Source organism: Saccopteryx leptura, chromosome 1, assembly GCF_036850995.1.
Source record: "Saccopteryx leptura isolate mSacLep1 chromosome 1, mSacLep1_pri_phased_curated, whole genome shotgun sequence".
Lineage (NCBI taxonomy): Eukaryota > Metazoa > Chordata > Mammalia > Chiroptera > Emballonuridae > Saccopteryx > Saccopteryx leptura.
The window spans coordinates 124,989,179-125,015,035 of NC_089503.1; the positions used below are offsets into that span (position 1 = coordinate 124,989,179).

Below are 25,857 nucleotides of genomic sequence, written 5' to 3' on the forward strand. Positions count from 1 at the left end.
AATCTGAATTTCCTGAAACAATAATATATCTAATTTTTAAAAATTTTCTATGATTCAAGACACTGAGTATGAAAATAAATCATCTTTAATGTGTTCTAAGCACTTTTTTCCAGGCACTGAGTGGCTATCACATCATTCCCTGAGGTAGCACTCGCCTCAGTGAAATGTGCACATAGCACTCTCTTTTTTAAATAAGATTTATTTTCAATTTTTATAAAATTGACCTATAACATTGTGTCAGTATAAGGTAGCCAACACTTACATTTATATATAAACACATTTATATATTGCAATTTGATTGTCGCCATAGTACTAACTAATACTTCTATCTCATCACACCAGTTACTATTTCTTTTTTGTTGTGGTGAGGATAATTAAGATCTGTCTCTTGGCAGTTTTTAATTCATATTGTTTACTATTATCACTGTGCTGTTCATTATCTCTTCAGAGCTCTTTTATCTACTAGTTGCAAGTTTGTACTTTTAAACAGCATCTCCCCGATTCCCTCCTCCCCCAGCCACCACTCTACTCTCTGTTCTTAAGAGTTAGGCTGTTTTAGATTCTTTGTCTGATTTATGTCGGCATACTGTCCTATATGACCATTCATGAGGTTGCAAATGGCAGGATAGCCTTATATATCCATGACTGGATAATACTCCATTGTATATATACATACACACACACACACACATACATACACACACACACACAAATACACACACATACATCACATCTTCAGAATCCATTCATTCACTGATGGATATTTAGGTTATTTCCATATTTCACTATTGTAAATAATGCTTCAATGAACATGGGAGTACAGATAGCTTTCTGCTGCACTGTTCATTTCAATCCCAGAAGTGGAATTGTGAGATCATACAGTAGTTCTATGTTTAATTTTTTGAGGAACCTCCATACTGTTTTCCATAGGGGCCGAACCAATTTATATTCTCCCCAACTGTACACAAGGGATCCCTTTTCTCCACATCCTTGCCAACATTTTTTATTTCTTGTCTTTTTGATACTGGCCATTCTAACAGGTGTGAAGTGATATATCCTTGTGGTTTTCATTGCATTTTTCTGATAATTAGTGATGTGGAGCATCTTTTTTTCTATCTGTTGCTCATTTGAGTGTCTTCTTTGCATAATGTCCATTCAGTTCCTCTTCCCATTTTTAATCAAATTGTTGTTGTTTTAATGGAGTTGTATGAGTTTCTTGTACCTTTTGGATGTTAACTCCTTATCCAGTCTATGGTATGCAAATATCTTCTCCTATTCCATAAGTTGTTGGTTGTTATTTTTTTCAGAGCAGAAGCTTTTAAATTCTATGAAGTTTCACTTGTTGATTTTGCTTTGAAATACCCATTATTATATTAACATTTTGGTAAACTTTAGCATCAAATCAAAATCAACACTTTTACTTTTAAAATCAGTGTGGTATGTGAATCTTTTTGAACTTATTACGTATATCATCTGGAAGGACTCTCAAAACAATCCTAATTTACAATCACACTCTGAGCATCATTACTTTTTAGGGACAAGCTGGGAGTGTTTATGTGATGCACTCAAATACAAATATACACACACACATACACACAGGTACTCATTTGCGCATGGATATGAGTACACTTGTGAGTATACTTGCATATATGCATGTTTGCACCCTCATGCTCACATGCATGCTCACAAATATATGCACACATTACACATATGTGTGTACACATGCACTTTGCATGAGTTCATGCTGTCATAGACCTCCAGATTTTGATCGGCCATACTTTACCCACCCATGACTCAAGGTGTGAATGGGTGGGGATGGAGAAGGTGGTAATGGGCATCGCCCAGGACCCATCCCATTCCCACCCCCAACAAGGGGTGACCCTGACTTTTTTTTAATAAACTTTTTCCCCCCATTCTTCTTCTTTCCCTTCCCCAGGTGTACCAACTCCACTGTTAGAATAAGATAAATAATAGATTTGTTTAAAATAAATCTTTATATACACATGAAGTTAATTTTTAATCATTTTTTAAAATTTTTAAGCATTTATTTAAAATGCATTCAACTTAACTTTTCTTTGGTTTGAGCTTCACCTGTGATCAGGGATTTAGTTTTAAGTCTAAAGATTAATAGCAACTGAGGGGTCAGAGGAAAGTCTTGCATAGCCACAGGCAGTGTTTGATTTCTATCCTGATTTAAGACTCGCAATTATTAAAATACTTTCTTTTGTCAATCTGAGTTTCTTTTTTTCATGATAGCCTACATCTCTTTTAGGGGGAAAAAAACCCCACAGTCACTTCCTATTAAAACAAAGTAAAGTAATTAAGATTTTATGAAAGAAATTTTAATAAACCAATTATTGTTCATGAATATGGATAATCTCGAGGAAAAGAACCTTTCTGTGCCTGACATAAAAATAAACTGTATTTGAAATATATTTAGTATTCATAATAAGTTATTTAAATGTCTTCTCAACTAAACATACTGTCAAAATTATATTTGGAAACAGTAATAATTTTAAACTAATAAAGGAAGCTGTTGAATACATAAAACTTAAGAAAATATGCTATAAAACAATTTTATTAAAGATTATAATCTGTAAGAAGTTAGCATATTTTCATTGGGTAAATTATAATTTGCTAGTGACCATCAACCAAAATGCTAAAACATTTTTATATTTCTTTCAGATAAGAATTAATGGGGTAGCTTGTTACGGTTGCTGAATGCCACTCTGAATTCAATTTATTCCACAGTTTTTCCATGAATTAGAACTTTTGTATTGCCTTAGCTAATTTGAATTATGAGGGAGTTAATATAAGAAAATTACCCAAATGTAGCACTGGAGATAAGTCTTCTAATGCTAAGCTGATTAATGTTTTTTAGTGATATAAAATTTTCTCTACTAGCTAACTGTAGGATTTCTGTAGAATCAAGGGTTATAATCCCACTAAAATGACATTTTTGTATTCCCACTTGGGTTTATTACTTGTAACATTGCATCTTGCACCTTCAATTTTACACTTTCAAATTGTCCATTCATTTTGCTAGCACTACAATCCTTAAAGGATGTTTGATGCTCAGAGCACATGCCATACTATATAGATTATGTTATTCAGTTATTACTTCTTATATTTATTTAGCATCTATTTATTGAGCACCTAGTATGTGTCAGAACCTGTGTGCTGTGAACACTCAGACAGGGGCCTTGCTTTCATTTTGTGACTGGGACCTTGTGAAGGGGAACAGTAAGCGAATGACCAAAAATTAAGTCATAAAAAAGTTGAGGAAATATGGATGAGATCTCTGCTGAAAATTAAAATAGGAGCTCTGATAGCATGTATCTGGGAACGGAGTTTAAACTTATCCAGAAAAGCTTCACTAAGTTTGGCACATTTAAGGTGCCAGGTGGCAGAAGGAAGAATCAACCTTAGAAAGTCCGGGAAAAGAATGTTCCAGACAGAGAGCAGTAAGTTCAAGGAGAAGAAATAAAGCCATGATGCTAGAGCGTGATTACTAGAGTTACAGTAATGGAGGGGTCCTGAGGGAACTCACTAATGTGTCCTCTGTATCAAACAAAGTCTGGCACACAGTACGGCCTTAATATGCATGCAGTGAGCAAATGGATGAATGAAAGCATCTGATTGAATATGAATTTAGAGATATAGGGAAAGGCCTGATCATGAAGCTAGAGATAGAGGTTTTATTTTAAGCATAACAGAACATTTTAAGGGATGTATGGAAGACTGAATAATGGCCCCTTGAGGATGTCCTAATTCTCAGATTCAGTGAATGTTATCTCACATAGTAAAAGGGCCTTTGCACATGGGATTAAGTGAAGGATCTTGAGGTGGGGAGATTATCCTGGATCATCCAGGTGGGCACAGTGTAATTACAAGTGTCCTTGTAACAGGATCAGAGTCAGAGGAGGAGATGTGTTCATGGATGCTGAGGTTCAGAGTGATGCCAACCTCAAACCAAAGAACCCAGGCAGCCATTGGAAGCTTAAAAAGAGAAGGGCATTCTCCCTTAGTGCCTCCGTAAGGTGCAGCCCTGCTGATTCATTTTAGACTCAGACCTCCAGAACCATAAGATAGTAAGTCTGTGTTGTTTTAAGCCACTACATTTGTGGTAGCTTGTTACAGCAGCAACAGGAAACTAATACAGGATCATCCCAAATTAAAGAAAGTGTTTAGCCATTTGTAAGTTTCAAACATGAAGAAGGATACAGTTTTAAAAGCTAAATATTATTTGCAATCCAAATTAAAATTCATTTTAATTTTAGTTCCAGAGTTGAGCTGGATCCTCCCTCTTGTATCTTCTGCACTCTTGGAACAGACTTCAGTGAGAGCACAGCGTACTTGTAGGGAATGAGAGAACACATGGGTCTAATTTAGAATGAGGAGAAACTGGGGGAAAGTCTTGTAGGAGGGAGAAAGAGCCTAGTAGTAGCCAAAGGGAGCAGAGAAGGGAGAGAGGAAAGGAAAAAGGAAAGAGGCAGTGAGAGATTCAGAGGGACAGGAAGGCACATTGACTACTGTTGCTGCATAAGAAATTACCCCAGATTTTAACAGCTTAAAATAACAGACACTTACCTCATACAGTCCAAGTGTCAGGAAACCAAGAGCAGCAGATTTGGGTGGTTCTGGCCCGGGGCCCTCATGATATTGCCACCATCTAAAGCAGGGGTCCCAAAACTTTTTACACAGGGGGCCAGTTTACTGTCCCTCAGACCATTGGAGGGCCGGACTATAAAAAAAAACTATGAACAAATCCCTATGCACACTGCACATATCTTATTTTAAAGTAAAAAAAAAAAAAAAAAAAAAAAAAAAACGGGAACAAATACAATATTTAAAATAAAGAACAAGTAAATTTAAATCAACAAACTGACCAGTATTTCAATGGGGACTATGCTCCTCTCACTGACCACCAATGAAAGAGGTGCCCCTTCCGGAAATGCGGCGGGGGGCAGATAAATAGCAACAGGGGGCCGCATGCAGCCCGCTGGCCGTAGTTTGGGGACCCTGATCTAAAGGCTTGACCTGGGTGGGAGGACCCACTTCCCTCATTTGGCTGTTGGCTGGAGGCCTCAGTTCTTTCCCACGTGGACCCATCCCGGGGCTGCTTTTGTATTCTCACACCATGACAACAGGCTTCCCCTCAAAGGAGCCATTTGAGACAGCTTGGAGGATGCCACAATCCCTTTCTGAGACCTAATCTCAGAAGTCACTCACAGTCATCTCCACCATATTCTGTTGGTCAGAAGTGAATCATTCATGGGGTGAAGGATTGGGCTCCACCACTTGAAAGGAATGTCAGAAATGTTTAGGTGTACCTTAAACAATCGCAGAAGAAGGAGAAAGGAATGAGGAGAAATTTGAGCAAAACACCCATTTCTCATTTGCTCACAGGGAATGTCTAAATATGTTCACTTTTCTTGTCCACTAATTTCTCTCCCTTTGACCAGGACTAATGGTGGTGTGTGTGTGTGTGTGTGTGTGTGTGTGTGTGAGTTTGTGTGTGTGTAGCAAGACAGGTGTGGAATCCCCAGCTGTTTTTCACTTTTGACTCCTACCAGGCATGTCAACCTTTATCTCAAATGTCCCCAGAGGCTGCCCATTCTACATTCAAGTTTATCTCTGTGGTCCACATAAACCAAAATGCAAAGTTTTGAGGGCACCCTGCTACAGGTTTGCTGAATTCCCCACAAAAGAAATTCTGCCACAATACATTCACTTGGCCAGTCCTCATCCAAACAAAGGTGGTAGTGCTGTCTGTGATCAGAGCTCTCGTAAGTTCCGGAAGCACTGTTGGTTGCAGATATAAATTAAGATAGAAAATTCAGAGATATGGGCCAGGCATTCCGATAAGTTCATCAGAATGTGAGACACAGATGGAGCCAGCCTGGAAAGGTGGCAGAAATGTGAACTAGGAAACATCTGTCCACGCATGACTCGGAATTAGGTTACACTAATTAATGAATTAATGAGAAAGAGGGAAAAGAGCCCCATAAAGAGTTATTTTGGATCCCAACATGTTTTCCAACCTTTTACTAGTGAGGTATTAGATTAGGCCTTCATATTTTTTTTATATTCCCCTCTTCTGACCTCTTTTCTGATTGTTAGAAAACAGTAAAAAAAAAACAAAACTGTACAGTTTTTTAAATGTGTTGCATGTGATATTATAGAAGTCTCTCTTTTACTATTTGTTTTTAGAGGAAGTGTGTTTTACAGCGCACTATACCAACCATATTTTAAAATATTTACAAACCTTAATTTTCATATATTGGTATTTTCAAATCAGGATTTAGAAATGAAATATATGCATGTTTTGTTTTTTATGTTTGCACTGTAGACTTAGAAGAACAAACTCTTTAATGTGACATTTTACAAAGTTATCCTCCAAAGCTAGGGTAGATATTAATTTCACTTTAATGTACTTTTTTTAAACTGGAAAACTAATTATTTTGCTTAAAAGAAAGAACATTTTTGTGAGACTGCAACTGAATGAAAGTAATCATTTTGTTTATTTAGATTATCCAAAATATTATTAAATATTTTCTCAGTGGGGATGAATACAGAAACGGGTTCATATATTATTTAAAACAAAATAAATATATATGATAATATTTCTAGTATTTCAAATAAGTCAAAATCCAGATATACTTGTGAGCACCTTCTGTAGACCACTGAGCATTTTTTCAATTTAGGAGACTAATGGCAATGCAAGCATGCAACCCAGAGTGTAAGAAAAGGCTCATGCTAAAGCAGAGGTAGGCCAAATCTTTCTACATAGGGAAAATCTCTCTATAATGCTAAATTATTTAGGCTTTGTGGGCCAGTCTCTGTCACAAATACCAGATCTTCCCTTATAGGACAAAAGTAGCCATAGATAATATGTAAATGAACAGGGATGATTGTGTTCCAACAAAACTTTATTTACAGAAAAAAAATATGCAGGCAGAAATTGCTCTTAAGTCAGCCCCCATCCCCTGTACTAAAGGATTGATTTGTTCATGCAGGGCACCATTTTGTTTCCTTTGCATTTATTTAAATAAAATACCTAGCACGTGTTACTTTGAATGATAGTGGGAAGAGTTTGTCTATGATATCACATTTTTTATAGAATTGATTTAAATCTGTTAGCTACTTTAGTTATTAGCAATCTAACATAACTGACTTTCAAATTAGTATTATTAATGTGCTTTGATGGTTCAATATGCACAATGCAAGAAACTAACAAAGCAAATTTTAGAAACAAGTATGGTCTGTTTGTTATGAATAGAAAAATACAATCTCATCTTTAAAACTATTGAAAACTTATTAAAAAGTAAGTTTGAAGTTGCTTTCTAAAGACAACTATGACATTTTATCCCCCCAAATCTGCAAAGATGATGTCTATTTATGTTAGTCTTGAAGGAGAATACAATCTTTCTTTCACAGTAAAATGGAAAATCACTTTCTGTTACATTTACCTTTATGTGTACTCTTTTGAACAACAAAAAGAACAATTATTTTGAAAGCATTTTCAAATGATATAACATATATGCAGTTTATTTTAGATAATTTTAGAAAAGTTTATTACCTTTTCTAAAATTAATCTCCTTTTTAAGTCTCTTAAAATATTTAGAAACCTGAAACCTTTCATCTATCCTAAGAATGTTTTCTTTTGCTCTGCCTGCATTATTACTGTTCAGCTGTGTCTTTGGCAGACATGACTCTACTTTCTCCTGCTTTCTTTGATGTTACATAAGAGAGAACAATCTGTAGGTCCTCCTTGAGCATTGCTTTCAGAGAAAAGCTGACAAAACTATCACAAGTGACAGAAAATTAAAATTTCTTATTGAGTTTGTTGTCATCAGACCTGATGCTGGATTCTCATAAGGTCCTCCGTAATGGTGGCTGGCTCTCTATGGAAGCTAAGTGAACCAAATAGACCGCATGTGCACATGGAGGTCTTGGATAACTAATGTGCCCTAGTATTCCGTTTCGAACAACTCTCACTGCTCTTCGCTCTTAGTTAGAATTTGGGTTCATTGTACTGATAGTGAAATGGAAGACTGGCTAGTATCCTCAATTCAATCAGATCTCTTGACCTTGGTTAGTCTCCGCAATGCAACAAAGATAATTATGTCACAATTCCTCTGCCCACTTATCAGATATTCACAGCACTAATTTAATGGGTTCGCATAGATGTTCTAAAATTAAATGCATGCTAGGACACTGTGCTCACACCATGTTAATCCCTCTGTTGTTAACCTGTTTAGGGAAACTGGTTTTGAGATGAGGAAAAGCAGTGGCCATGTGAAAGCTCTGTTTGTGTCTGTCTTACAGGAGTCCTTTGGAACCTCTCGTCTTGCGATGCTCTCAAAATGCCAATCATCCAGGACACCTTAGCGGTGTTGACCAACGCCGTGATTATCCCTCACTCGGGCTGGGAAAATTCACCCCTTCAGGATGACCGAAAAATACAGCTGCATTCCTCACAGGTGCTGCGAAACGCCACTGGATGCCTAAGGTGAGTCCCGTGTCACTGCTGCCGCCTCCCATCATCATACGCTCTGTTTCTGTAACTAACTGCTGTTTCACTAAAGATCAGAGTGTTCTGGAAAGATGACTGTTGATATGTCAGTGAAGTATGAGAAGTTAGTAAAAACATTTCTGAAGAGGTATAGGCATCTCCTACTACCCTATACCTACACCAGTATTCAACTTATTTAACATGTTTTCTTAAGTCGTGGGCAAAAAATAAATATTTTCCTTTCAACCAAAAATAACTCATTTTTTTATGGAAAACAGTATTTTACAGTAATATCTCATGTTATGACACATCACACACATAGAATAATCGGGCAGGCCGACTAGTTGGGGGAGGATCCATGACAGATACATAGGGCTCTCGTTAACTGTTGCCAGTAGCTCATTTTATTTTTTATTTTTAAAATATTTCTCTATGATTGCAAGAACCTAAAATTCTTAGAATAGATCTTTAATAAGACCTGTTGTGTTTTAAAATGTTTGATAATGAAAGTAGCAAATGTGTTGTAATTCTCTCCCAATGCATTTTTACAAAAATCATCTGCCAGAGACCTCTTGAGATACCTTAGAACCACCCTTATGTTTCATTTAAGCTTTGCTTTTAGAAAAGAACATAATAATCAAGTTCTTCCAAACTCTAGAAACTGGGCTTTCATGGATGCTAAATTGTGTACCAGAGTTGGAAGCTCTGCTGGATAAACTTCATGATGGGGTGGGGGAAAAGGTGATTTAAAATACCTGGTCAAATAATCTGTATCTCAAAAGTAAAATGTACAGAACTGCTTTGGCTGGGCTGCCGCAAAGCTGCCATTTCTCCTCCAGTTGATTGGTTTTGAGGTGCAAAAACCTGTCTCTGCTGAGAAGGAACAAAATCACCTTGGTGACATTAATAATAATTACCTCATGAATATTTATAACAGTGCTCTCAGTCTCCAGGCAGGACGGGTGTGTGTGCTTGTGTGAAATGTGCACGCAGAGAGGGAGATAAAGAGAATCTGCCTCCATAAACACCGACACGCATTCATGGGCAAGAATAGGAAATCCTCTGACCATTTTGCTTTCTCTCAAGGTCACAAAATGATTTTTTGATGCGGTTTCTCTGGATAGACTCCACCAAAAGCCAAGTGTACAGTCCTCCAAAATCCCTTGTTGAGCCATCTATTTTATAACCTCTTAAAATCTATTATCTTCCAGAAACCTTCTGTCCCACCAGAAGAAATAAAACTCTCCCAAAGCTAAAACCTGTAGGTACTTCTGAGTCTTTACACCTGACTTTTTAATTTCAGTTATTTGCAACTTTTACAAGTAATTTTTTTCCTGCAGGGCATCCCTGACGTGTAAGAACCATCATAGTGTCTAGCGAAGCTCATGGAAGAAAGTGCCTCAGAGTCAGTTGTAGAAGTGTAGCCAGCAAAGAGCTGGTTAGCTCCATCAGTTAAAATTCTTTCTGAATAAATAGTAACATAATTACATATTCATGATGTGTGAGTTATGGATGTAGGCCACCACCATTATGAACATACATTCAGTATCATTAGATAAAATATCAGACAAAGAGCTAAACCAGCCTGACCAAGTGGTGGCACAGTGGATAGAGTATTGGCCTGGGATGATGAGGACCCAGGCTTGAAACCCCGAGGTCACCGGCTTGAGCATGGGATCATAGACATGATCCCATGGTTGCTGGCTTGAGGTCCAAGGTTGCTGGTTTGAGCCCAAGGTCGCTGGCTTGAGCAAGGGGTCACTGGCTTGGCTGAAGCCCCCTGGTTAAGGCACAGATGAGAAAGCAATCAATGGACAACTAAAGTTCAGCAACTATGAGTTGATGCCTTCTCATCTTTCTCCCTTCTCGTCTGTCTATCGCTCTCTCATGCTCTCTTGCGAAGGAAGGAAGGGAGGGAGGGAGGGAGGGAGGGAGGGAGGGAGGGAGGGAGGAAGGAAGGAAGGAAGGAAGGAAGGAAGGAAGGAAGGAAGGAAGGAAGGAAGGAAGGAAGGAAGGAAGGAGAGAAGAGAAAGAAAGAAAGAAAGAAAGAAAGAAAGAAAGAAAGAAAGAAAGAAAGAAAGAAAGAAAGAAAGAGAGAGAGAAAGAGGAAAATAAAGAAAGCTACACCAGTGGGTTTATGGGTCCCTTTGGTAGGGCATCTGGCTGAGCTTAGGATCTGGGATGTGACCTAGAGCAAAGTTAAGTCAGAGTGGGATGGTTTTCCATTCCTCTCTCTTCATACACACAGAGGCTTGTCCTGTGCTGCTTCTACCACTGGCCCAGAGTGACCACATCATAGGAAGCAAAATATGAGGACATCTGATTTAGAAAAGAGTTTCCTATAATCAAATTGATTTTCCTTAGTCCAGATGCAACCTGGCTGAGGGTTCTCTTACATTTGGGAGTTGATCATGTGAGCAACAAGGCCACACTTATCAATGTATGATGAGTATTTTTTTCTCTCTTACTTTAATTTCTGCCCTTCTACAGAAAGAAATATAATTTCTTCTCTTATTTGAATGTGTTTATAAATCGTTCCATACTGATAAGCAGGGTGAACAAAAAGAGGAAGAAATCAACCCTGGGAAGGAACTAAAACAAATTTACCAAACAAAGACTCAGCAGATGAAAAATTTCAATAAATTTTTACTATTACTTGCCACCTACTTAGAACCCATGTTGGCAACACACCAAAGCAGCCACAAGTGTTTATATAATGATGGAGCATTCCAGATTTTAATATGTGAGGTATTTACATTTTTTTTCCAAAAAAATCCCAGAATTTGTTTACATTCAAGAAATTACTTAGTATGCTGCTCCTGCCTTTCAGCACTTTGTTTGTGAGCACTTGCGGGGTCCCTGCTGTGTGCCTGAAGGGAACAGGGAGGCAGAAAGAAACGTGGCAGCCCCAGCCCTTCAGAAACTCATAATCTACCGCAAGAAAATGTCATCCATACAATACACCCTAATGTAATATCTTAGAATGCTCTGATTAAGGTAGTTACGAAGGAGAAACCAGGGAAAAGGTGATTAACTTAGCCAGTGTGGTCAAAAATTCCTCACAAATCAGGGAAGATTGAGGCCAAACAGAAAGACTTACTCACTCAATGCAGTGGGAGAGCATAATGGCAGAAAGGGTGGCAGCCATGCTCTGACACAGTCATGGGGGGATTCCAGTCTCTGTGGTCCATGACCCTAGGCAACTTCAGGAAATGAAGCTGGCATAGTTGTTTTATTCCAGGTGAGGAAGGGCCTTTAAAGCAGAGCTAAGGGAAATAGACTAGAGCAGGGGTCGGAAACCTATGGCTCACCAGATGTGGCTTGTTTTTTTTTTTTTTCTATTTTTCTGAAGTTGGAAACGGGGAGGCCGTCAGACTCCCGCATGCACCCGACCAGGATCCACCCAGCACGCCCACCAGAGGGCGATGCTCCGCCCATCTGGGGCATCGCTCTGTTGCAACCAGAGCCATTCTAGTGCCCGAGGCAGAAACCATGGAGCCATCTTCAACACCCGGGCCAACTTTGCTCCAATGGAGCCTTGGCTGCAGGAGGGGAAGAGAGAGACAGAGAGGAAGGAGAGGGGGAGGGGTGGAGAAGCAGATGGGCGCTTCTCCTGTGTGCCCTGGGCAGGAATCGAACCCGGGACTCCTGCACGCCAGGCCTACACTCTACCACTGAGCCAACCAGCCAGGGTCTAGACTTGGCTCTTTTGATGGCTGCATCTGGCTCGCAGACAAATCTTTAATAAAAAAAAATAATAACTTTAAAAATATAAAACATTCTTATGTATTACAATCCATTCATGTTCATGGTTGTGGGTGGCTGGAGCCAATCACATCTGTCCTCCGGGACAACACTAAATTTTTATTGGATAATGCATAATGTACACGAGTCGTTGTATGGCTCTCATGGAATTACATTTTAAAATATGTAGCATTCTTGGCTCTCTCAGCCAAAAAGGTTCCCGACCCCTGTGCTAGAGAGTGATGGCCAGTCTTGACCAGGAGAACACAGTGATCAGCATGTGTGGGAGCAATGGTGCAGGCAGACTAGGAACAAGTGGGGAGAAATGACAATAAGAGTGGAGCTGTGAATTTACCAGGGACACCCTTCATGCCTTAATTTTAATATACCACCTATGAACAACAATGAATATCAATATTTTGTTCCATTTGACTACATTTAACTGGCACTGATTTGTAGCTTTGTTAACTATTTCCATAGATCTTTACATTTAATACAGCTAACCTACCAAACATCACAGCTCAGTCTAGCTCCCCTTAAACATGCTTGGAGCACTTGTATCAGCCTACACTGGGCAGTTAGCTTGAGTTTCATCTGAAGAGTAATTGCCTTTCTCTTCTCACCGGAAGCAGGAAACACAGATGGGCATTTTGTAGACATATTGGGATGCAGAAACATAAAACACAATGTCCAAAAAGTACTGGCAACCCAATACTCTGTAGAGTACAAGTTGTTTACCCTCACGGTCATGTGGCTAGAGCAGCAGCTCTCTGCTGCTGTCTAGATCATGAGTGTCTGTACTTGTGTCACTGACCTAAGAAAAGATCAACATTCAAAATTGGAAGTATACTTTCTATGAATGCATGTAGCTTTTACACCAACATAAAGTAAAAAAATTGTAAGCCAACCCATCATAAGTCAAGACTGTCTTATTTATTCTATACATTGTTTATTCTCAAATTTATTAGAAATTCAATAGCTCATGTCTAACAAATTATGAAGCCAGTACTTGCACCCACATCCTGACTACTGATCCTGTACCCCACAGAAGGGAAAAGAACGGTATATGTGATACTAAGAACAGCTCTGTGTTTAGAACAATGCAATCATACAACCAATGAATGAACAGCACTCTCTTTGTTAGTTCCTTTAATTTGCTTCTTGATATTTTTGGAGTGGCATCCACTGCTCACCATCCCTTTGCCTTTGATGGCCACCATCTTCTCCCCCTTCCTCCTTGCTTGCTTTTGCTTCTCCGCTCCTAAGGCCTCAAGTATGGAGTGGGCAGGCAGCCCTGTTAGTCACGTAGCCCCATGCAAGTCCTTCCCTCCACCAACATCTTAATTCTCAATTCAGACAATCAGTCAGAGCAATGGGTGCCTTATCTTTTTTTTAATGATCTGTCTATATTTTAAGGCATAGCCTAGATAATAAAGTTGACATTATTTGTCCAGTACTCATTCCTTCCTTCTTTTACTGATGACTTAAAATGAGTTGATATTTTTGGCTTGTTTCTGTAACTCTAGTTTCAAGAATGTGTAAAGAAAATAATATGTAAATATTATGATATACAGTATAAAAGAATATATGTAATATATATTTACAATAATATATAGAAGAAGATAAAATTCTTTTCCTAAGATAGTATTTCCTAACCCAGTCTAGCTCACAAAGCCAATAGAAAGAGCTTATTGTAGATAAAAGTAAACCTATCAGGTCATTATCGGAAATCATTACTCTTGTTTTTGGTTCCTAGAAAGACTCAAACTTGTTTATGTTATTTTATGGTGGGAAGCTGAAGTTAAGAATTTAGGCAATTTGCCTGGCCTATGGTGACACAGTAGATAAAGTGTCAACCTGAAACACTGAGGTCTCCAGTTTAAAACCCTGGACTTGCATGGTCAAGGCACATATGGAGTTGATGCTTCCTGTTCCCTCCCCCCTTCGCTCTTTCTCCCTCTCTCTCTACTCTTTAAAATGAAAATATAAAAAAGAAACATAAAAAGAAGAATTTAGGCAATTACTATTCTAAAATAGATCACTTTTTGAATTTTTAGAATGAAAAAAGTGTTTTAAATGCAAATTGTACCGATTTTGAATGTCCAGCAAAATATCAGAGAGAAATTTAAATTAGAAAAAGGCCAGAGCCTGACCAGGCAGTGGAGCAGTGGACAGAGCATCGGACTGGGATATGGAGGACCCAGGTTCGAGACCCTGAGGTCGCCAGCTTGAGCGTGGCCTCATCTGGTTTGAGCAAGGCTCACCAGCATGAGCCCAAGGTCGCTGGCTCGAGCAAGGGGTCACTTGGTCTGCTGTAGCCCCCTGGTCAAAGCACATATGAGAAATAAATCAATGAACAACTAAGGAATGGCAATGAAGAATTGATGTTTCTCATATCTCTCCCTTCCTGTCTGTCCACTGTCTGTCCCTTTCTGTCCCTCTCTCTGACTCTCTCTGTCTCTGCCACACACACACAAAAAAGGCCAGAACCTTACTTAGTAAGCTAAAATCTGGAACACTGACAATGTACAATCTTCGGACACTTTAGTACAGTCTTAAGAGACTTTGTCCAGTTTCTCAAACCTTCCTTCTGTTTAACAGTAGCTATTGTAGTGATATCAGTGGTGGTGCCACATCCCCTGAAGCCTGGAGCATAGGACACTCATGGGGACCTTCTGAAAAGAAGAGCCTCTTGCCTTTGCTTTCTCTAAGAAGGCATGGTAAATTGTCATGCGAAGATGTCATATGTTGACATAACAAAAATTTAAGCACATATGAAATATAAAATGAAAAGTTAATGCCCCTAGCCCTTTTCCTTTTAAAATTCGTCTTAAGGTAGGAAATGGAATTTTTCAAAAACAGATCTATTTGCTCCTGACGTATCTATCCATCACTGAAGAAAAAGATAAGAATGTAAAAAAAAAAAAAAAAATCTCTTGAATTTTTTGGAGCATGCTGATAAAATGATGGTGGCTGGATTGTGGAATTGCAGGAAGCGGTGCCAGATGAGGAGAGCGGCCTCAGGGGAGGGGGAGAGGGTGGAGTGATTAGCGGGGTGGAGGTGTCTCCACAGGCTTCCTTTCTCTCACTCCCTCCCTTTCCCCTAGCCAGACACACACTAGTACTCACCCTTTCTCATGTCTTCCCCTTTTCTAAATTTTGTCTTTTGCTCCAGTTCTGCCTGATGAAAGCTTTAATTGTTAATAAACACCACTTTAAAACATGCCCTAAAATAAAAGTGCTGAATGTTAGAAAGGCGTAAGACATGGTCTGCATGAAGTTGTCATGGTCATCTTCTAAGGGGTCCTCCAGGGAAACTGCTTCGTTGCTGCCTAAGCCAGGCAGTTCAGACCTGGAACTAGATTCAGTTTTGTCCTCAAGATTGTTTTGTTGCACAGTGTGTAATCAGATACTTTTCTTAGCCTTAGGCCAGAATGACCATCACCTTAAAAAACATGTGGTTACCAACCATGGTCTAAATGCTGCGGATGAAGGTTAGTCTGGTTCAACCTATGGACAAGGTTACCTTGGCTGAGGCCATGGCAGTGGGTTGAGTAAGTGGTCCCCAAGATTTATGCCCACCAGGAACCTCAGAACGTGACCTTGTTTGTAACTAAAAGGCCTTTGCAGGTATAATTATTTAAGTAAAGATGAGGTCGTACTGGGTTAGGGTGGCCCTAAGTCCAATGAGAGGTGTCCTTATAAGAGGACATGCACACAGACGCACAGAGGAGAAGGCCATGTGAGGACAGAGGCAGAGACTGGAGTGACACAGCCATAAGCCAAGGAACTCCAAGGATTGCCCACAGCTCCTTGAAGGTGAGAAAAGGCAAAGAAGGATTCTTCCCCAGAGCCGTCAGGGGAGTGTGGCCCCGCTGACACCTTGACTTTGTACTTCTAACCTCCACAACTGTGAGAGAATAAACATGTGTTGTTTTCAGCTCCCCAGTTTGTGTTACTTTGTTCTCACAGCCGTAGGAACCTGATATAGTCCCCGTGGTAAAGTAACTCAGCAGGCCTACAAAGCCAAGGAGCCACTGGAGGACTTAACACAGGGAGAAAAAAGGGTAAATAACTCAGAGAAGCTGCCTTTCCTGAAACAGTGCCCCAGCCCTAGAATGGACCCAGATAGGGATCTGTTTTTCTCTGTGCAAAAGATCATTCCCCTCTAAAGCTCAGGTGCAAAGCAAAACACCACCTATGGCAGGGTTGGGCTCTGCAACCTGAGCCCCAGGATTGGGCTCTGCAATCCAGAGCCCCATCTAGAGACTGTTCAAATCCAGCTTCTGCACGGGCTGTGAAATAAGCAGCCCCACGTGTGGACCTGATTTGTGTTTTCTGCTACCATGTTTGAGCCTCCGCTTTCCCTCCTGACTTAGAACTAGCTTCTGAAAGTTGCATGGATTTGTTTGATACTACAGAGGGCTAGAAGCCATTGTCGGTTCTCATGCAGGACACGTGGCATGATGTCAGGATCATTTAAGGAAAGCCAGCTCCAGCAGCTGGGTATACGGAACGGATGCTTTCTCAATGTAATGTGAAACATAACCGTGTTTCCCATTCACAGTATTACAAATCAATATTGTAAAGATCCCTGTCGTGGCCATTATCATCACTTCAGAGTGAACTGCAGGGGAAGCCCTCGCTGAGTACCCTTTTTAATCGGCCAGCTCAGTAAGACAGCTCCCCTCTCTGTTCTCCTATAGCTGGGCTCCGTTTAGTCGCGCGTACTCAGAACTTTATCTCCAGCTGAAGTGTTTGCACAAGGCTGGCTTTGCTAACTTCCACAGCTCATTTCCTGGTGCTGTCGAGTCATTTATTTATTTTTATTATTCTATTCCCATTTCAGCATCTTGTCCTGAAGGACAACAATATACAATCCTAATTTTTTCCATCTATCTTTGCGTACAGAAAAATGTTATTAAGCCTGTCCAAGGAGCTGCGCTGCGCCTCTGATTATGAATATAATTAAGCTCACACCCTCAATTAGTCATTTTAACCCATAGAATGGATGAGCGCTTAGTCCCACGGAGCCACTAATTCTGGAGTGACCTTGAGAAAACACTGTCACAAAGTAATACTAGTGATAATCACACTCTGGCTGGAAAGCCACAAGGACATGTATTTTATGTGGCTTACTCATGCATTAACCACAGGTAAGAGGAATTATTATTTTTTAATGTGATGTTCAGTTGGTTGCCAGTATTATTCACCTAAGAAGAACCGTTTTTGAAAAAAATTCTTAAGTCTTGACTAATGACCTCTGGATTTATCCCAGTCTGTGTGGCAGCTGAATACTGCAAAAGGGAAAGGCCTCGTGTCTGTGGATGCTGTGAACAGGCGAGACCCCTCCTCCCACTCACCCCACTCCCCCTGTTTTCCCACACCAGGTCCTAAAGCACAAGGTGCTCCTTGCCAGAGGGGTTCTCCACCTCTGATCAGCGTGTCCATTATAGATGCAAAGTGAATGTTTTGGGAGGACACGACTCAGCCACGAAGGCCCTCTTTAACCCTTTGAGTTGTGAGTTTTCTGCTAACCCTTTGAGTGAGGACATACATGAACGTTCGTACTACTCAAAGGGTTAAAGGAAGGGAACAGAGTTTGGGAGGGCAGAAGGAATAGGGGGTCGTAGGACCCCATCAAGGAGGGAGGATGGGCAGCCCCCCAGAAGCTCCACTCCTGCCCAGGGATCTGTACTCCCCCGGTGCTGCACTGCTCTAGCTCACTTCCTCCCACCCTGTCAGAGGGAGGTGGTGGTTCACACTGAATTCATTTGTCAGGGCTGCATAGCAAAGTACCACCGACGGGGGAGCCTAAACAGTAGAGATGCATTGTCCCACAGCGCTGGGGATCGGATGTCTGAAGTCAGAATCAGCAGGGCTTGTTCCCAGAGGCCTCTCTCCTGGGCTTTCAGATGGCCGTCTTCTTGCCATGTCATCCATGGTCTTCCCTCTGTGCATCTCTGTCCTAATCTCATCTACTGAGGACACCGGTCATGTCTGATTAGGGCCCATGCCAAAGATCTCATTATCTTAATTAAAGACACTACTTCCTATTACAGTTACATACTGAGGTGCTGGCATTTAGGACCCCAACATATGAATTTGGGAAGGGGGGGGTCACAATTTAGGCCATAACAATACTATTGATGTTGGCTTTCTCTGTTTGTTTTCACTTTGGGAAATAATTTTTAATAAATTAAAACATCCATCTTGCCAGGTCATGTTGACCAGTATGAAGCATATTTTGATCCATTGTATAATAAAAACCAAAATTATACTTATTCCCTAATTTTAACTTTTATTAATTTTTAGTCTCTATTTCTATGTAGAAGTAATATTTCCTTTTTCTTTTTTTTTTCCTTAAGTGAGAAGTAGGAAGGCAGAGAGACAGACTCCCACTTGCTTCCCAACCAGGATCCACCTAGCAAGCCCCCTACCAGATGATGCTCTGTCCATCTGGAGCTGTTGCTCCATTGTTTGGCAACCGAGCTATTTTATAGTGCCTGAGGTGAGGCCATAGAGCAATCCTCAGCACCCCGAGCCAACTTGCTCCAACTGAGCCATGGCTGTAGGAGGGGAAGAGAGAAAGAGAGAAGAGAGAAAGGGAAGAGTGGAGAAGCAGGTGGTCATTTCTCCTGTGTGCCCTGACCAGTAATCAAACCCAGGATGTCCATACACTGGGCCACCGCTTTACCACTGAGCCAACCAGCCAGGGTCAATACTTTCTTTTTCTTATCTTCCAGGAAAGGTAGTCATCAATGGAACTTCAAGAAATATTCTATACAGCAGCATAAGAATTATAAAGGCCAGCTAATAAATTTGTTCTTGAATTGGGGATTACATAGTTAACATAGTTTACATAGTATTTTAAAGTTTTGTACTTTGATAAAATCAATAATGAATTAACAATAAAGGAGGGAGCTTAGAAAATCTCTATACATATTACTCTTAAAATGTAAATACTGAATGTATTTGAAATAGCCTTTCATTTGGAATCAGGGAATCTACATTTGAGTCCCAAATTTCATACATCTCAAGGGAAATGGTCTACATATCTTGGCCTCAAGTTTCTAGGCTATAAAGGAGAGGTTTAGCCTATATGCTTCTGATTAGATATAAAAGAAAATGTAAAGCATGGTCAGGGTATTTGCTAATTGACCCCAAGTGCTCTCTAAATCAGGATCCCCAATTGAGGTGACCCGAAGTGGGGCATCACCCTTAAGAACCACAGGCAGTAAGGAGGGACTGGCCTTTGGCCTTCCCTGGTTGTAAACTGGACTTTGATACTACAGTAATATCAGGAGGAAATTTGCTTTTGGTTTAACATTATTATAATACTGTGCTTCCTTAATATACCTGCTGTTTAATGCAATTATCTCAATAATCTGGTAAAGTAGGAAGGAGTTTCTATTCTATTTTAGAGATCAAGAAACTGATGCTCATCAGGGTATGAGTAACTTGCCCCAACTCATATAGTGAGTAAGAAAAGGAAGGGTAATCTAAATGCATGGTTGTGTGAGGCCGCAGCTGGGCCCCTCTCACTCCACCACGTTCCATTAGGCAGAGGATAGAAGCAGCCCAAGAACACTGAGGACAGGATGCTGACTCAGACCAGATCCTATGAGAGGCAGACACAAAGACAGAATTAGCAATTCGTGCAAGATATTTAACTAGGGCAACTCTTGAGAGGAAAAGTGGAAGGAAGCCAGAGAAACTGGGAGAGCCATCAAACCATTATGATGCAGGTCTGACCTCAAGTAAAGGGGAAGAGAGGGTCAGGGAGGGAAGGAGTATTAGGCTCCAGGGGTGTTCAGCAAGACCATTGGAGTGTTGTTGAGCTCAAGCGATCCTTCCAAGCAGTCCAGTATCTCCTAGAAATGGATTGCCTTATCAGGGCTGCCAAGCTCAGTGTCACTGGCTGGGAGCCTCTATGGGAAATGAGGCATGAAGGCAGACACAATGACAAATTTCAGGGTTCAGCAGCAGGACCATCAGTCAGCGACACTCCTGGACTCAGAGATTTGAGTGGGTACATTTTCATAGACAACCTATAAACCTAATCTTTCTCCAGCACCTTCATTCTGTATAGGCTTGCCACTAGAAAGTTACATTATAATTAGAAGATTGCTTGGTAGTATTCAAATAAGAGGAATTAGTTCTATTGACTGAAAGTTTCATTCTCTCAACATGCACTCTTTTGAGTCTGTACTGTGTTCTCGGCCCTGTGGTAGGCGTGAGGGTTATGATGTGCAGATAGTCTGTCGAGTTTGCTGTCAAAAGTAACATATAATGTCATTAAGACAACCTGATGTATCTAAGTCCCATTAGGCTACCCAAGGCTGGAAAAGCTTGAGTGTATTTTTCCTAAATAATGTCTGAATAGGGAATATGCAGTTTTTCAGTATTTTCATGGCTGACCGACCTCCTCTTACTGATAGATTTTTTTCTTTACATATAGAAAGCTTTTTTATTTTTTTCCTTTTACTTGGTTTACTGTCATATCTTATAACACTGAAACTTGCTATTTCTTCGAGGATTTTCATTTTGCTTATCTTTTCCATTAGGAATAGTCTGAAAAAGAAAAATACTTTCATTTTTTCAGTTCTTTCAGAAAATCTTTCTATCCCCCAAGAGGACTATCTTTAATTTTACAAAGTTCTTCCTGGCATTTACGTTCAATGAAATAGTAATTGGGATTATTTCTCCCCAAGCATTACTTTGTTTCCCTAAGTAAGAAAAAATGAGAGTATAATGATTTACCTAAAATATGAATGATTAATATAAAATACCCCATCATTCTCTTCCTTCTAAAGTTTCCACCACTTATTTCTATATAAGTAGATGCAAAATTTGATCTATTTATGAAAAGGTGCAGGATCGGACTAAAGCTTATTTTAAATTATTTATCCTATAATGTGGTTGCATATTATGGGCATCTTTTAAAAGGACAAGCAAATATTAAATTTTATCTTTTCAATATGAGCAGTCATTCTTCCTATTAGAGTATGAATATTCAAATATTTCCATTAGTATGAACAAATTACTTCCTTTGAAAAAAGATTAAATGAAAAAGCTAGTTAATTCCCAACTGGTAGACAATGGTGCTTAATATTTATCCTTATAAAACGTTGGATTATAGGGTGTTAACTCCCTGATAAATAAAAAGCAAATTGTAAGAGATGGTTTAATCTTAAAATTCTTCATAACTTCTTGATATTAAAAATATAATTTTTACTTCTGCTGCCTCTCAAATTATATTACATTATATCAGAAGTAGCTTCCCTGGAGAAAAAGCAAAGATACCAGTCTATTAACCATAAATTGAGGAAGAAAGAGCTTGAGCAAGCAGTTTCACTTATTGCTTACATACTAAACTTATCCAATATTTTCACAGATCTATTTTCATACCATTTCTTTTATCCCTTTCTAAAGCAGCACTTACTTTAGCATAAATACAAGCAGCATTTGCCAGAGTTGGGACAAACCAATCAAGGAGATGATGCAACTCATCAGAGAAGAAGCAGGGTAGGTTTGGAGGTTAGCTCGTGCTCATTAACATTAAATGAAGATCTCCAACCTGTAGCCATGATTGCTCTTGGAGAAAAGAGACACAAAACCAATGAGAGCTTCAGATAACATTTCTTAGGGGCAGCAATTCAGAAACCACACCTCCTGCCTGCCATCTTGTGAACCCAGAGTGAGGAGCTGGAGGCCCACTCTGCTCTGCACAGCCTGTCTCGATTCTGTACTCACCTCATTCTCTTTTTTTGGGGTCTAGTTTTTCCTTCATTAACCAAGACTATTTGAAATAAATTTCATGTCTTCCTTAGTTGACCAAGAATATTTTAAATGAAAAGGTAGAAAAAGTTTGATTTGTCATTCTAGTCTCACGGACTGCTCTCCTGGGTGAATGACTTCCTCATGTCATGCTGAGATGTCCGTGACAGTTTATTTAAAATCATTGATTGCACAGACTGCTGTGGGTGAAGGCTGAGTGGATGTCTGATTCCCTAGGTTTCTCCTTATTGCCTTGGGAGCTGTGGTAGGTGGGAGTGAGGGAGGGGCTCTCTGAACACAGAGAGCCATGGTGGCTTGAGGCGCACAGGGAGGAGAGAGACAGGTCAGGTGAATGGAAACTCGGTTTCCAGCTCTGCATCGTGGAGCTCTGCGCTGTGCCCCTCTGGGGTGTTATCTTCGTCATCTCATAGCATTGCCTGTCTCATTGCTCATTCTGGAAACAGAATTGGAGAAGCTCCTGAAAATAAAAATCATTATTCTCTTGCTTTTGTTAGAAAACTCTTGTTCTGAGCTGGCAGACACTTCTGGAAGTACCAACTAAAATGTTTTTCTGAAGCAGAGCAGAGCCAAAGAGAGGGCAGCTCTGCCCAGATTTTATGCTTGATCTGTATTTTCTTGCCTCTTGAAAGGTTTAAGCAAAAGAAGCAACAGTAATAACAGGTGCTAACAGATTGGCGACCTTCAACACTGGATTTTTAGGACACTCTGCTTCTCTGCCTGTGTCAGAAATTCATTTTCAGTTTTTCAGTCTGGTAAGTAAAAGGACAGACATGCCAGGACTTTAGATTAACCTTACGTTCTTTGTTATTTTCCCGTAGGGGTACAAATACATCATTATTCCCCATTAGCAAGCACTCAACCAGCAAGGAAAATGCTGTGCCCTGGATGCACTAACTGGAGCTAATGAATCCTAACAACTAATTACATTTCTCTTAAGGTAACTTAGGACCAGAGAGTAGCTATGTTAGCACAAAGATTTTATGTGAGAATGGCAATACCCAGGAACAGACCAGCTGATTAATCACCCCTCCATAATTCTCTGTAATAGTCCTGTCTGGACTTTCGTATCCAGACCATTGTTCTTGCCTGGGTTACAGTTGGCTTGACCTTTTTTTGGACCAACAATGTAATTGGTAATTGTAGACTAATTTATATAAACAAACCAGGGTCCCGCTAAATGAAAGCGTTGTCACCATGATTGGAATTGCTCTGAGAGCTCTCTCTTCTGTATAAGTTTGTGGGTCAAGTGGTTGGAGCCAATGAAGCTTACTGCAAAAAATAATTATTTCAAGTAAGAAAAGGCATTATGTCCTTTTAAGGCTGCCAGGAAGCATGGCTGCGGTCTGTCTCACAGAGTGTGTGCCTTCATGCTTTGGAGGCAAATGGTGTCAGGCCTTTGCTTAGAATCTTGATAGGACCTGAAGGGCAGTAATTCTCCTTAGCATGTATGAAAGCAGTGCTGATAAGTTTCTTTCTAGAACATAAAGGAACTCAACTTATTTCTCCTCTGCAGGCAGCGCTATCATCCTGACTGGTGAACATGATTAAATGCCATTTGTCCTTGACCCCTGTCACTCCTAGGCAGCAGAAATAGATTAAGAGGCCAGTGCTTCTTGAATGAGATGGATCAGAGTGTCGTCAGCCAGGGCCTGCAGGGACAGGCTCACAAAGGAACTGATAGTGGGGTTTATGATGATTTTCCAGGGCTCATTCCTATCTGAGGGGAGATAATTGAGACAAATAATCTACTGTTCCCTCTCAAGCACCCAGCCAGGATCCCCTGAGAGCTGAGATGGAGATCTTTGGGGGACAGTGGGACACCTGCTGAGTATCGACCCACAGAGCCTACAAGGGACAACAGCTCAGAAAGGCAAAGCTGTTTGCAGACACTGTTGAAGAAAGAGAGCCTCTTAACCTCACGCTCCAGGGCCCCACAAGCTTCTTCTTCCTTCAGAAACATTTTACACCCCAAGGGCTTTCATTCAAGCCAAAGGTCAAGAAGCACAATGAACCACAGAAATAAGATTACCTGCATGTGTCAGTCTGATCAGCAGCATAAGAATGTCCCTCTACCTAATGGGCACCTTCAATTTGGACTCTAGCATGAAAATCCATGTCCTCAGTATTTCCTACTCTACTCATTTCTTTCTTTAATTTTAAAAAAGTTTAGGTGAGCCTGACCAGGCGGTGGTGCAGTGGATAGAGAGTTGGACTGGGATGCAGAGGACCCAGGTTCGAGACTCCAAGGTCGCCAGCTTGAGCGTGGGCTCATCTGGTTTGAGCAAAGCTCACCAGCTTGGACCCAAGGTCGCAGGCTAGAGCAAGGGGTTACTCAGTCTGCTGTAGTCCCACGGTCAAGGCATATATGAGAAAGCAATCAATGAACAGCTAAGGTGTCACAATGAAAAACTAATGATTGATTAGTTTTTCATCTCTCTCCATTCCTGTCTGTCTGTCCCTATCTGTTCCTCTCTCTGACTCTCTCTCTGTCTCTGTAAAAAAAAAAAAAAAAGTTCAGGTGAAAGACACGTAACATAAAATTAACCACTTAAAAATGAATGTTTTAGTAGCACTTAGGACATTCAAAGCATAGTTTCAAAATATTTTCATCACCCCAGAAGGAAACTTTGTACTCACTCAGCAGTTGCTCCCCATTATCCCTCCTGCAGACGCTCACAATCACCTGTTTTCTGTCTTTTTTTTTTTTTTTTTTTTTTTTTTCTGAAGCTGGAAACGGGGAGAGACAGTCAGACAGACTCCTGCATGCACCCGAATGGGATCCACTCGGTGACACTCTGCCCACCAGGGGGCGATGCTCTGCCCCTCCGGGGTGTCGCTCTGCCGCGACCAGAGCCACTCTAGCGCCTGGGGCAGAGGCCAAGGAGCCATCCCCAGCGCCCGGGCCATCTTTGCTCCAATGGAGCCTTGGCTGCGGGAGGGGAAGAGAGAGACAGAGAGGAAGGGGGGGGGGGGGGGGGGTGGAGAAGCAAATGGGCGCTTCTCCAATGTGCCCTGGCCGGGAATCGAACCTGGGTTCCCCTCACACCAGGCCGACACTCTACTGCTGAGCCAACCGGCCAGGGCCTGTTTTCTGTCTTTATGGAGTTACCTCCTTTGGATATTTCATTTCCTTTTAATGGAATCATGCAACATATGGCCTTTGATGACTGGCTTCTTCCCTGAGCATAATGTTGTCAAGGTTCATGTTGTAGCATGTATGAATACTTCGTCCCTTTCTGTAGAGGTACAGCATTCCATTGTGTGGATAGACTACATTTTCTTTATCCATTCATCCATCCATGGACATTTGGGCTGTGCCTACCCTTTGGCTGTTGTGATTAATGCCGTTGACATGCCAGTTCATGCACTTGTTGAGCTCCTTTGGTTCCTTTGGGTATATACTTAGGAATAAAGTTCTGGGTCATGTGGTAACTTCTGTTGTAACTCTTTGAGGAACTCTCAACCTGTTGTTCTCCATGGTCTTTCTCTATCCATTTTATGTCTGTTGATCTCCATTACATTCTCTGGCCCAGACTGTTCTCTTTTGCTCACGTTATTTGTCCTCGTTTTTCTTTTCTTTTTTTTGTTTTTTTCATTCCAGAGAAGTTTTTTTCTCCAACTTCAGGATTATTAAAGCCATTTGTCTTTATATCACTCTGCATGAGGGCTTAGAAGAAAGAGGCTATGTGAATGTTTCAATTTTTATTTTGAAATGCTGAAGACTGATATCAATGCATTGCAGCAATGTGAACAAAGCTGGCCAGACCGTCTGAATCTGCAGCCCCACGCTGGGC

At 40.5% G+C, this 25,857-nt stretch overlaps 1 protein-coding gene across 8 annotated transcripts in view; it reads left to right on the forward strand.

Annotated features, from left to right (window-relative positions):
• The window catches only part of CTNND2 (catenin delta 2), a 944,271-nt gene that overhangs the window by 754,167 nt on the left and 164,247 nt on the right, over positions 1 to 25,857 (forward strand). For all 8 annotated transcript variants that reach the window (XM_066374395.1, XM_066374422.1, XM_066374405.1 and 5 more), the window contains one exon: positions 8,332 to 8,515. In XM_066374395.1, coding sequence (XP_066230492.1) covers positions 8,332 to 8,515 — 184 coding nt within the window. The remainder of the gene's footprint in view (positions 1 to 8,331; positions 8,516 to 25,857) is intronic.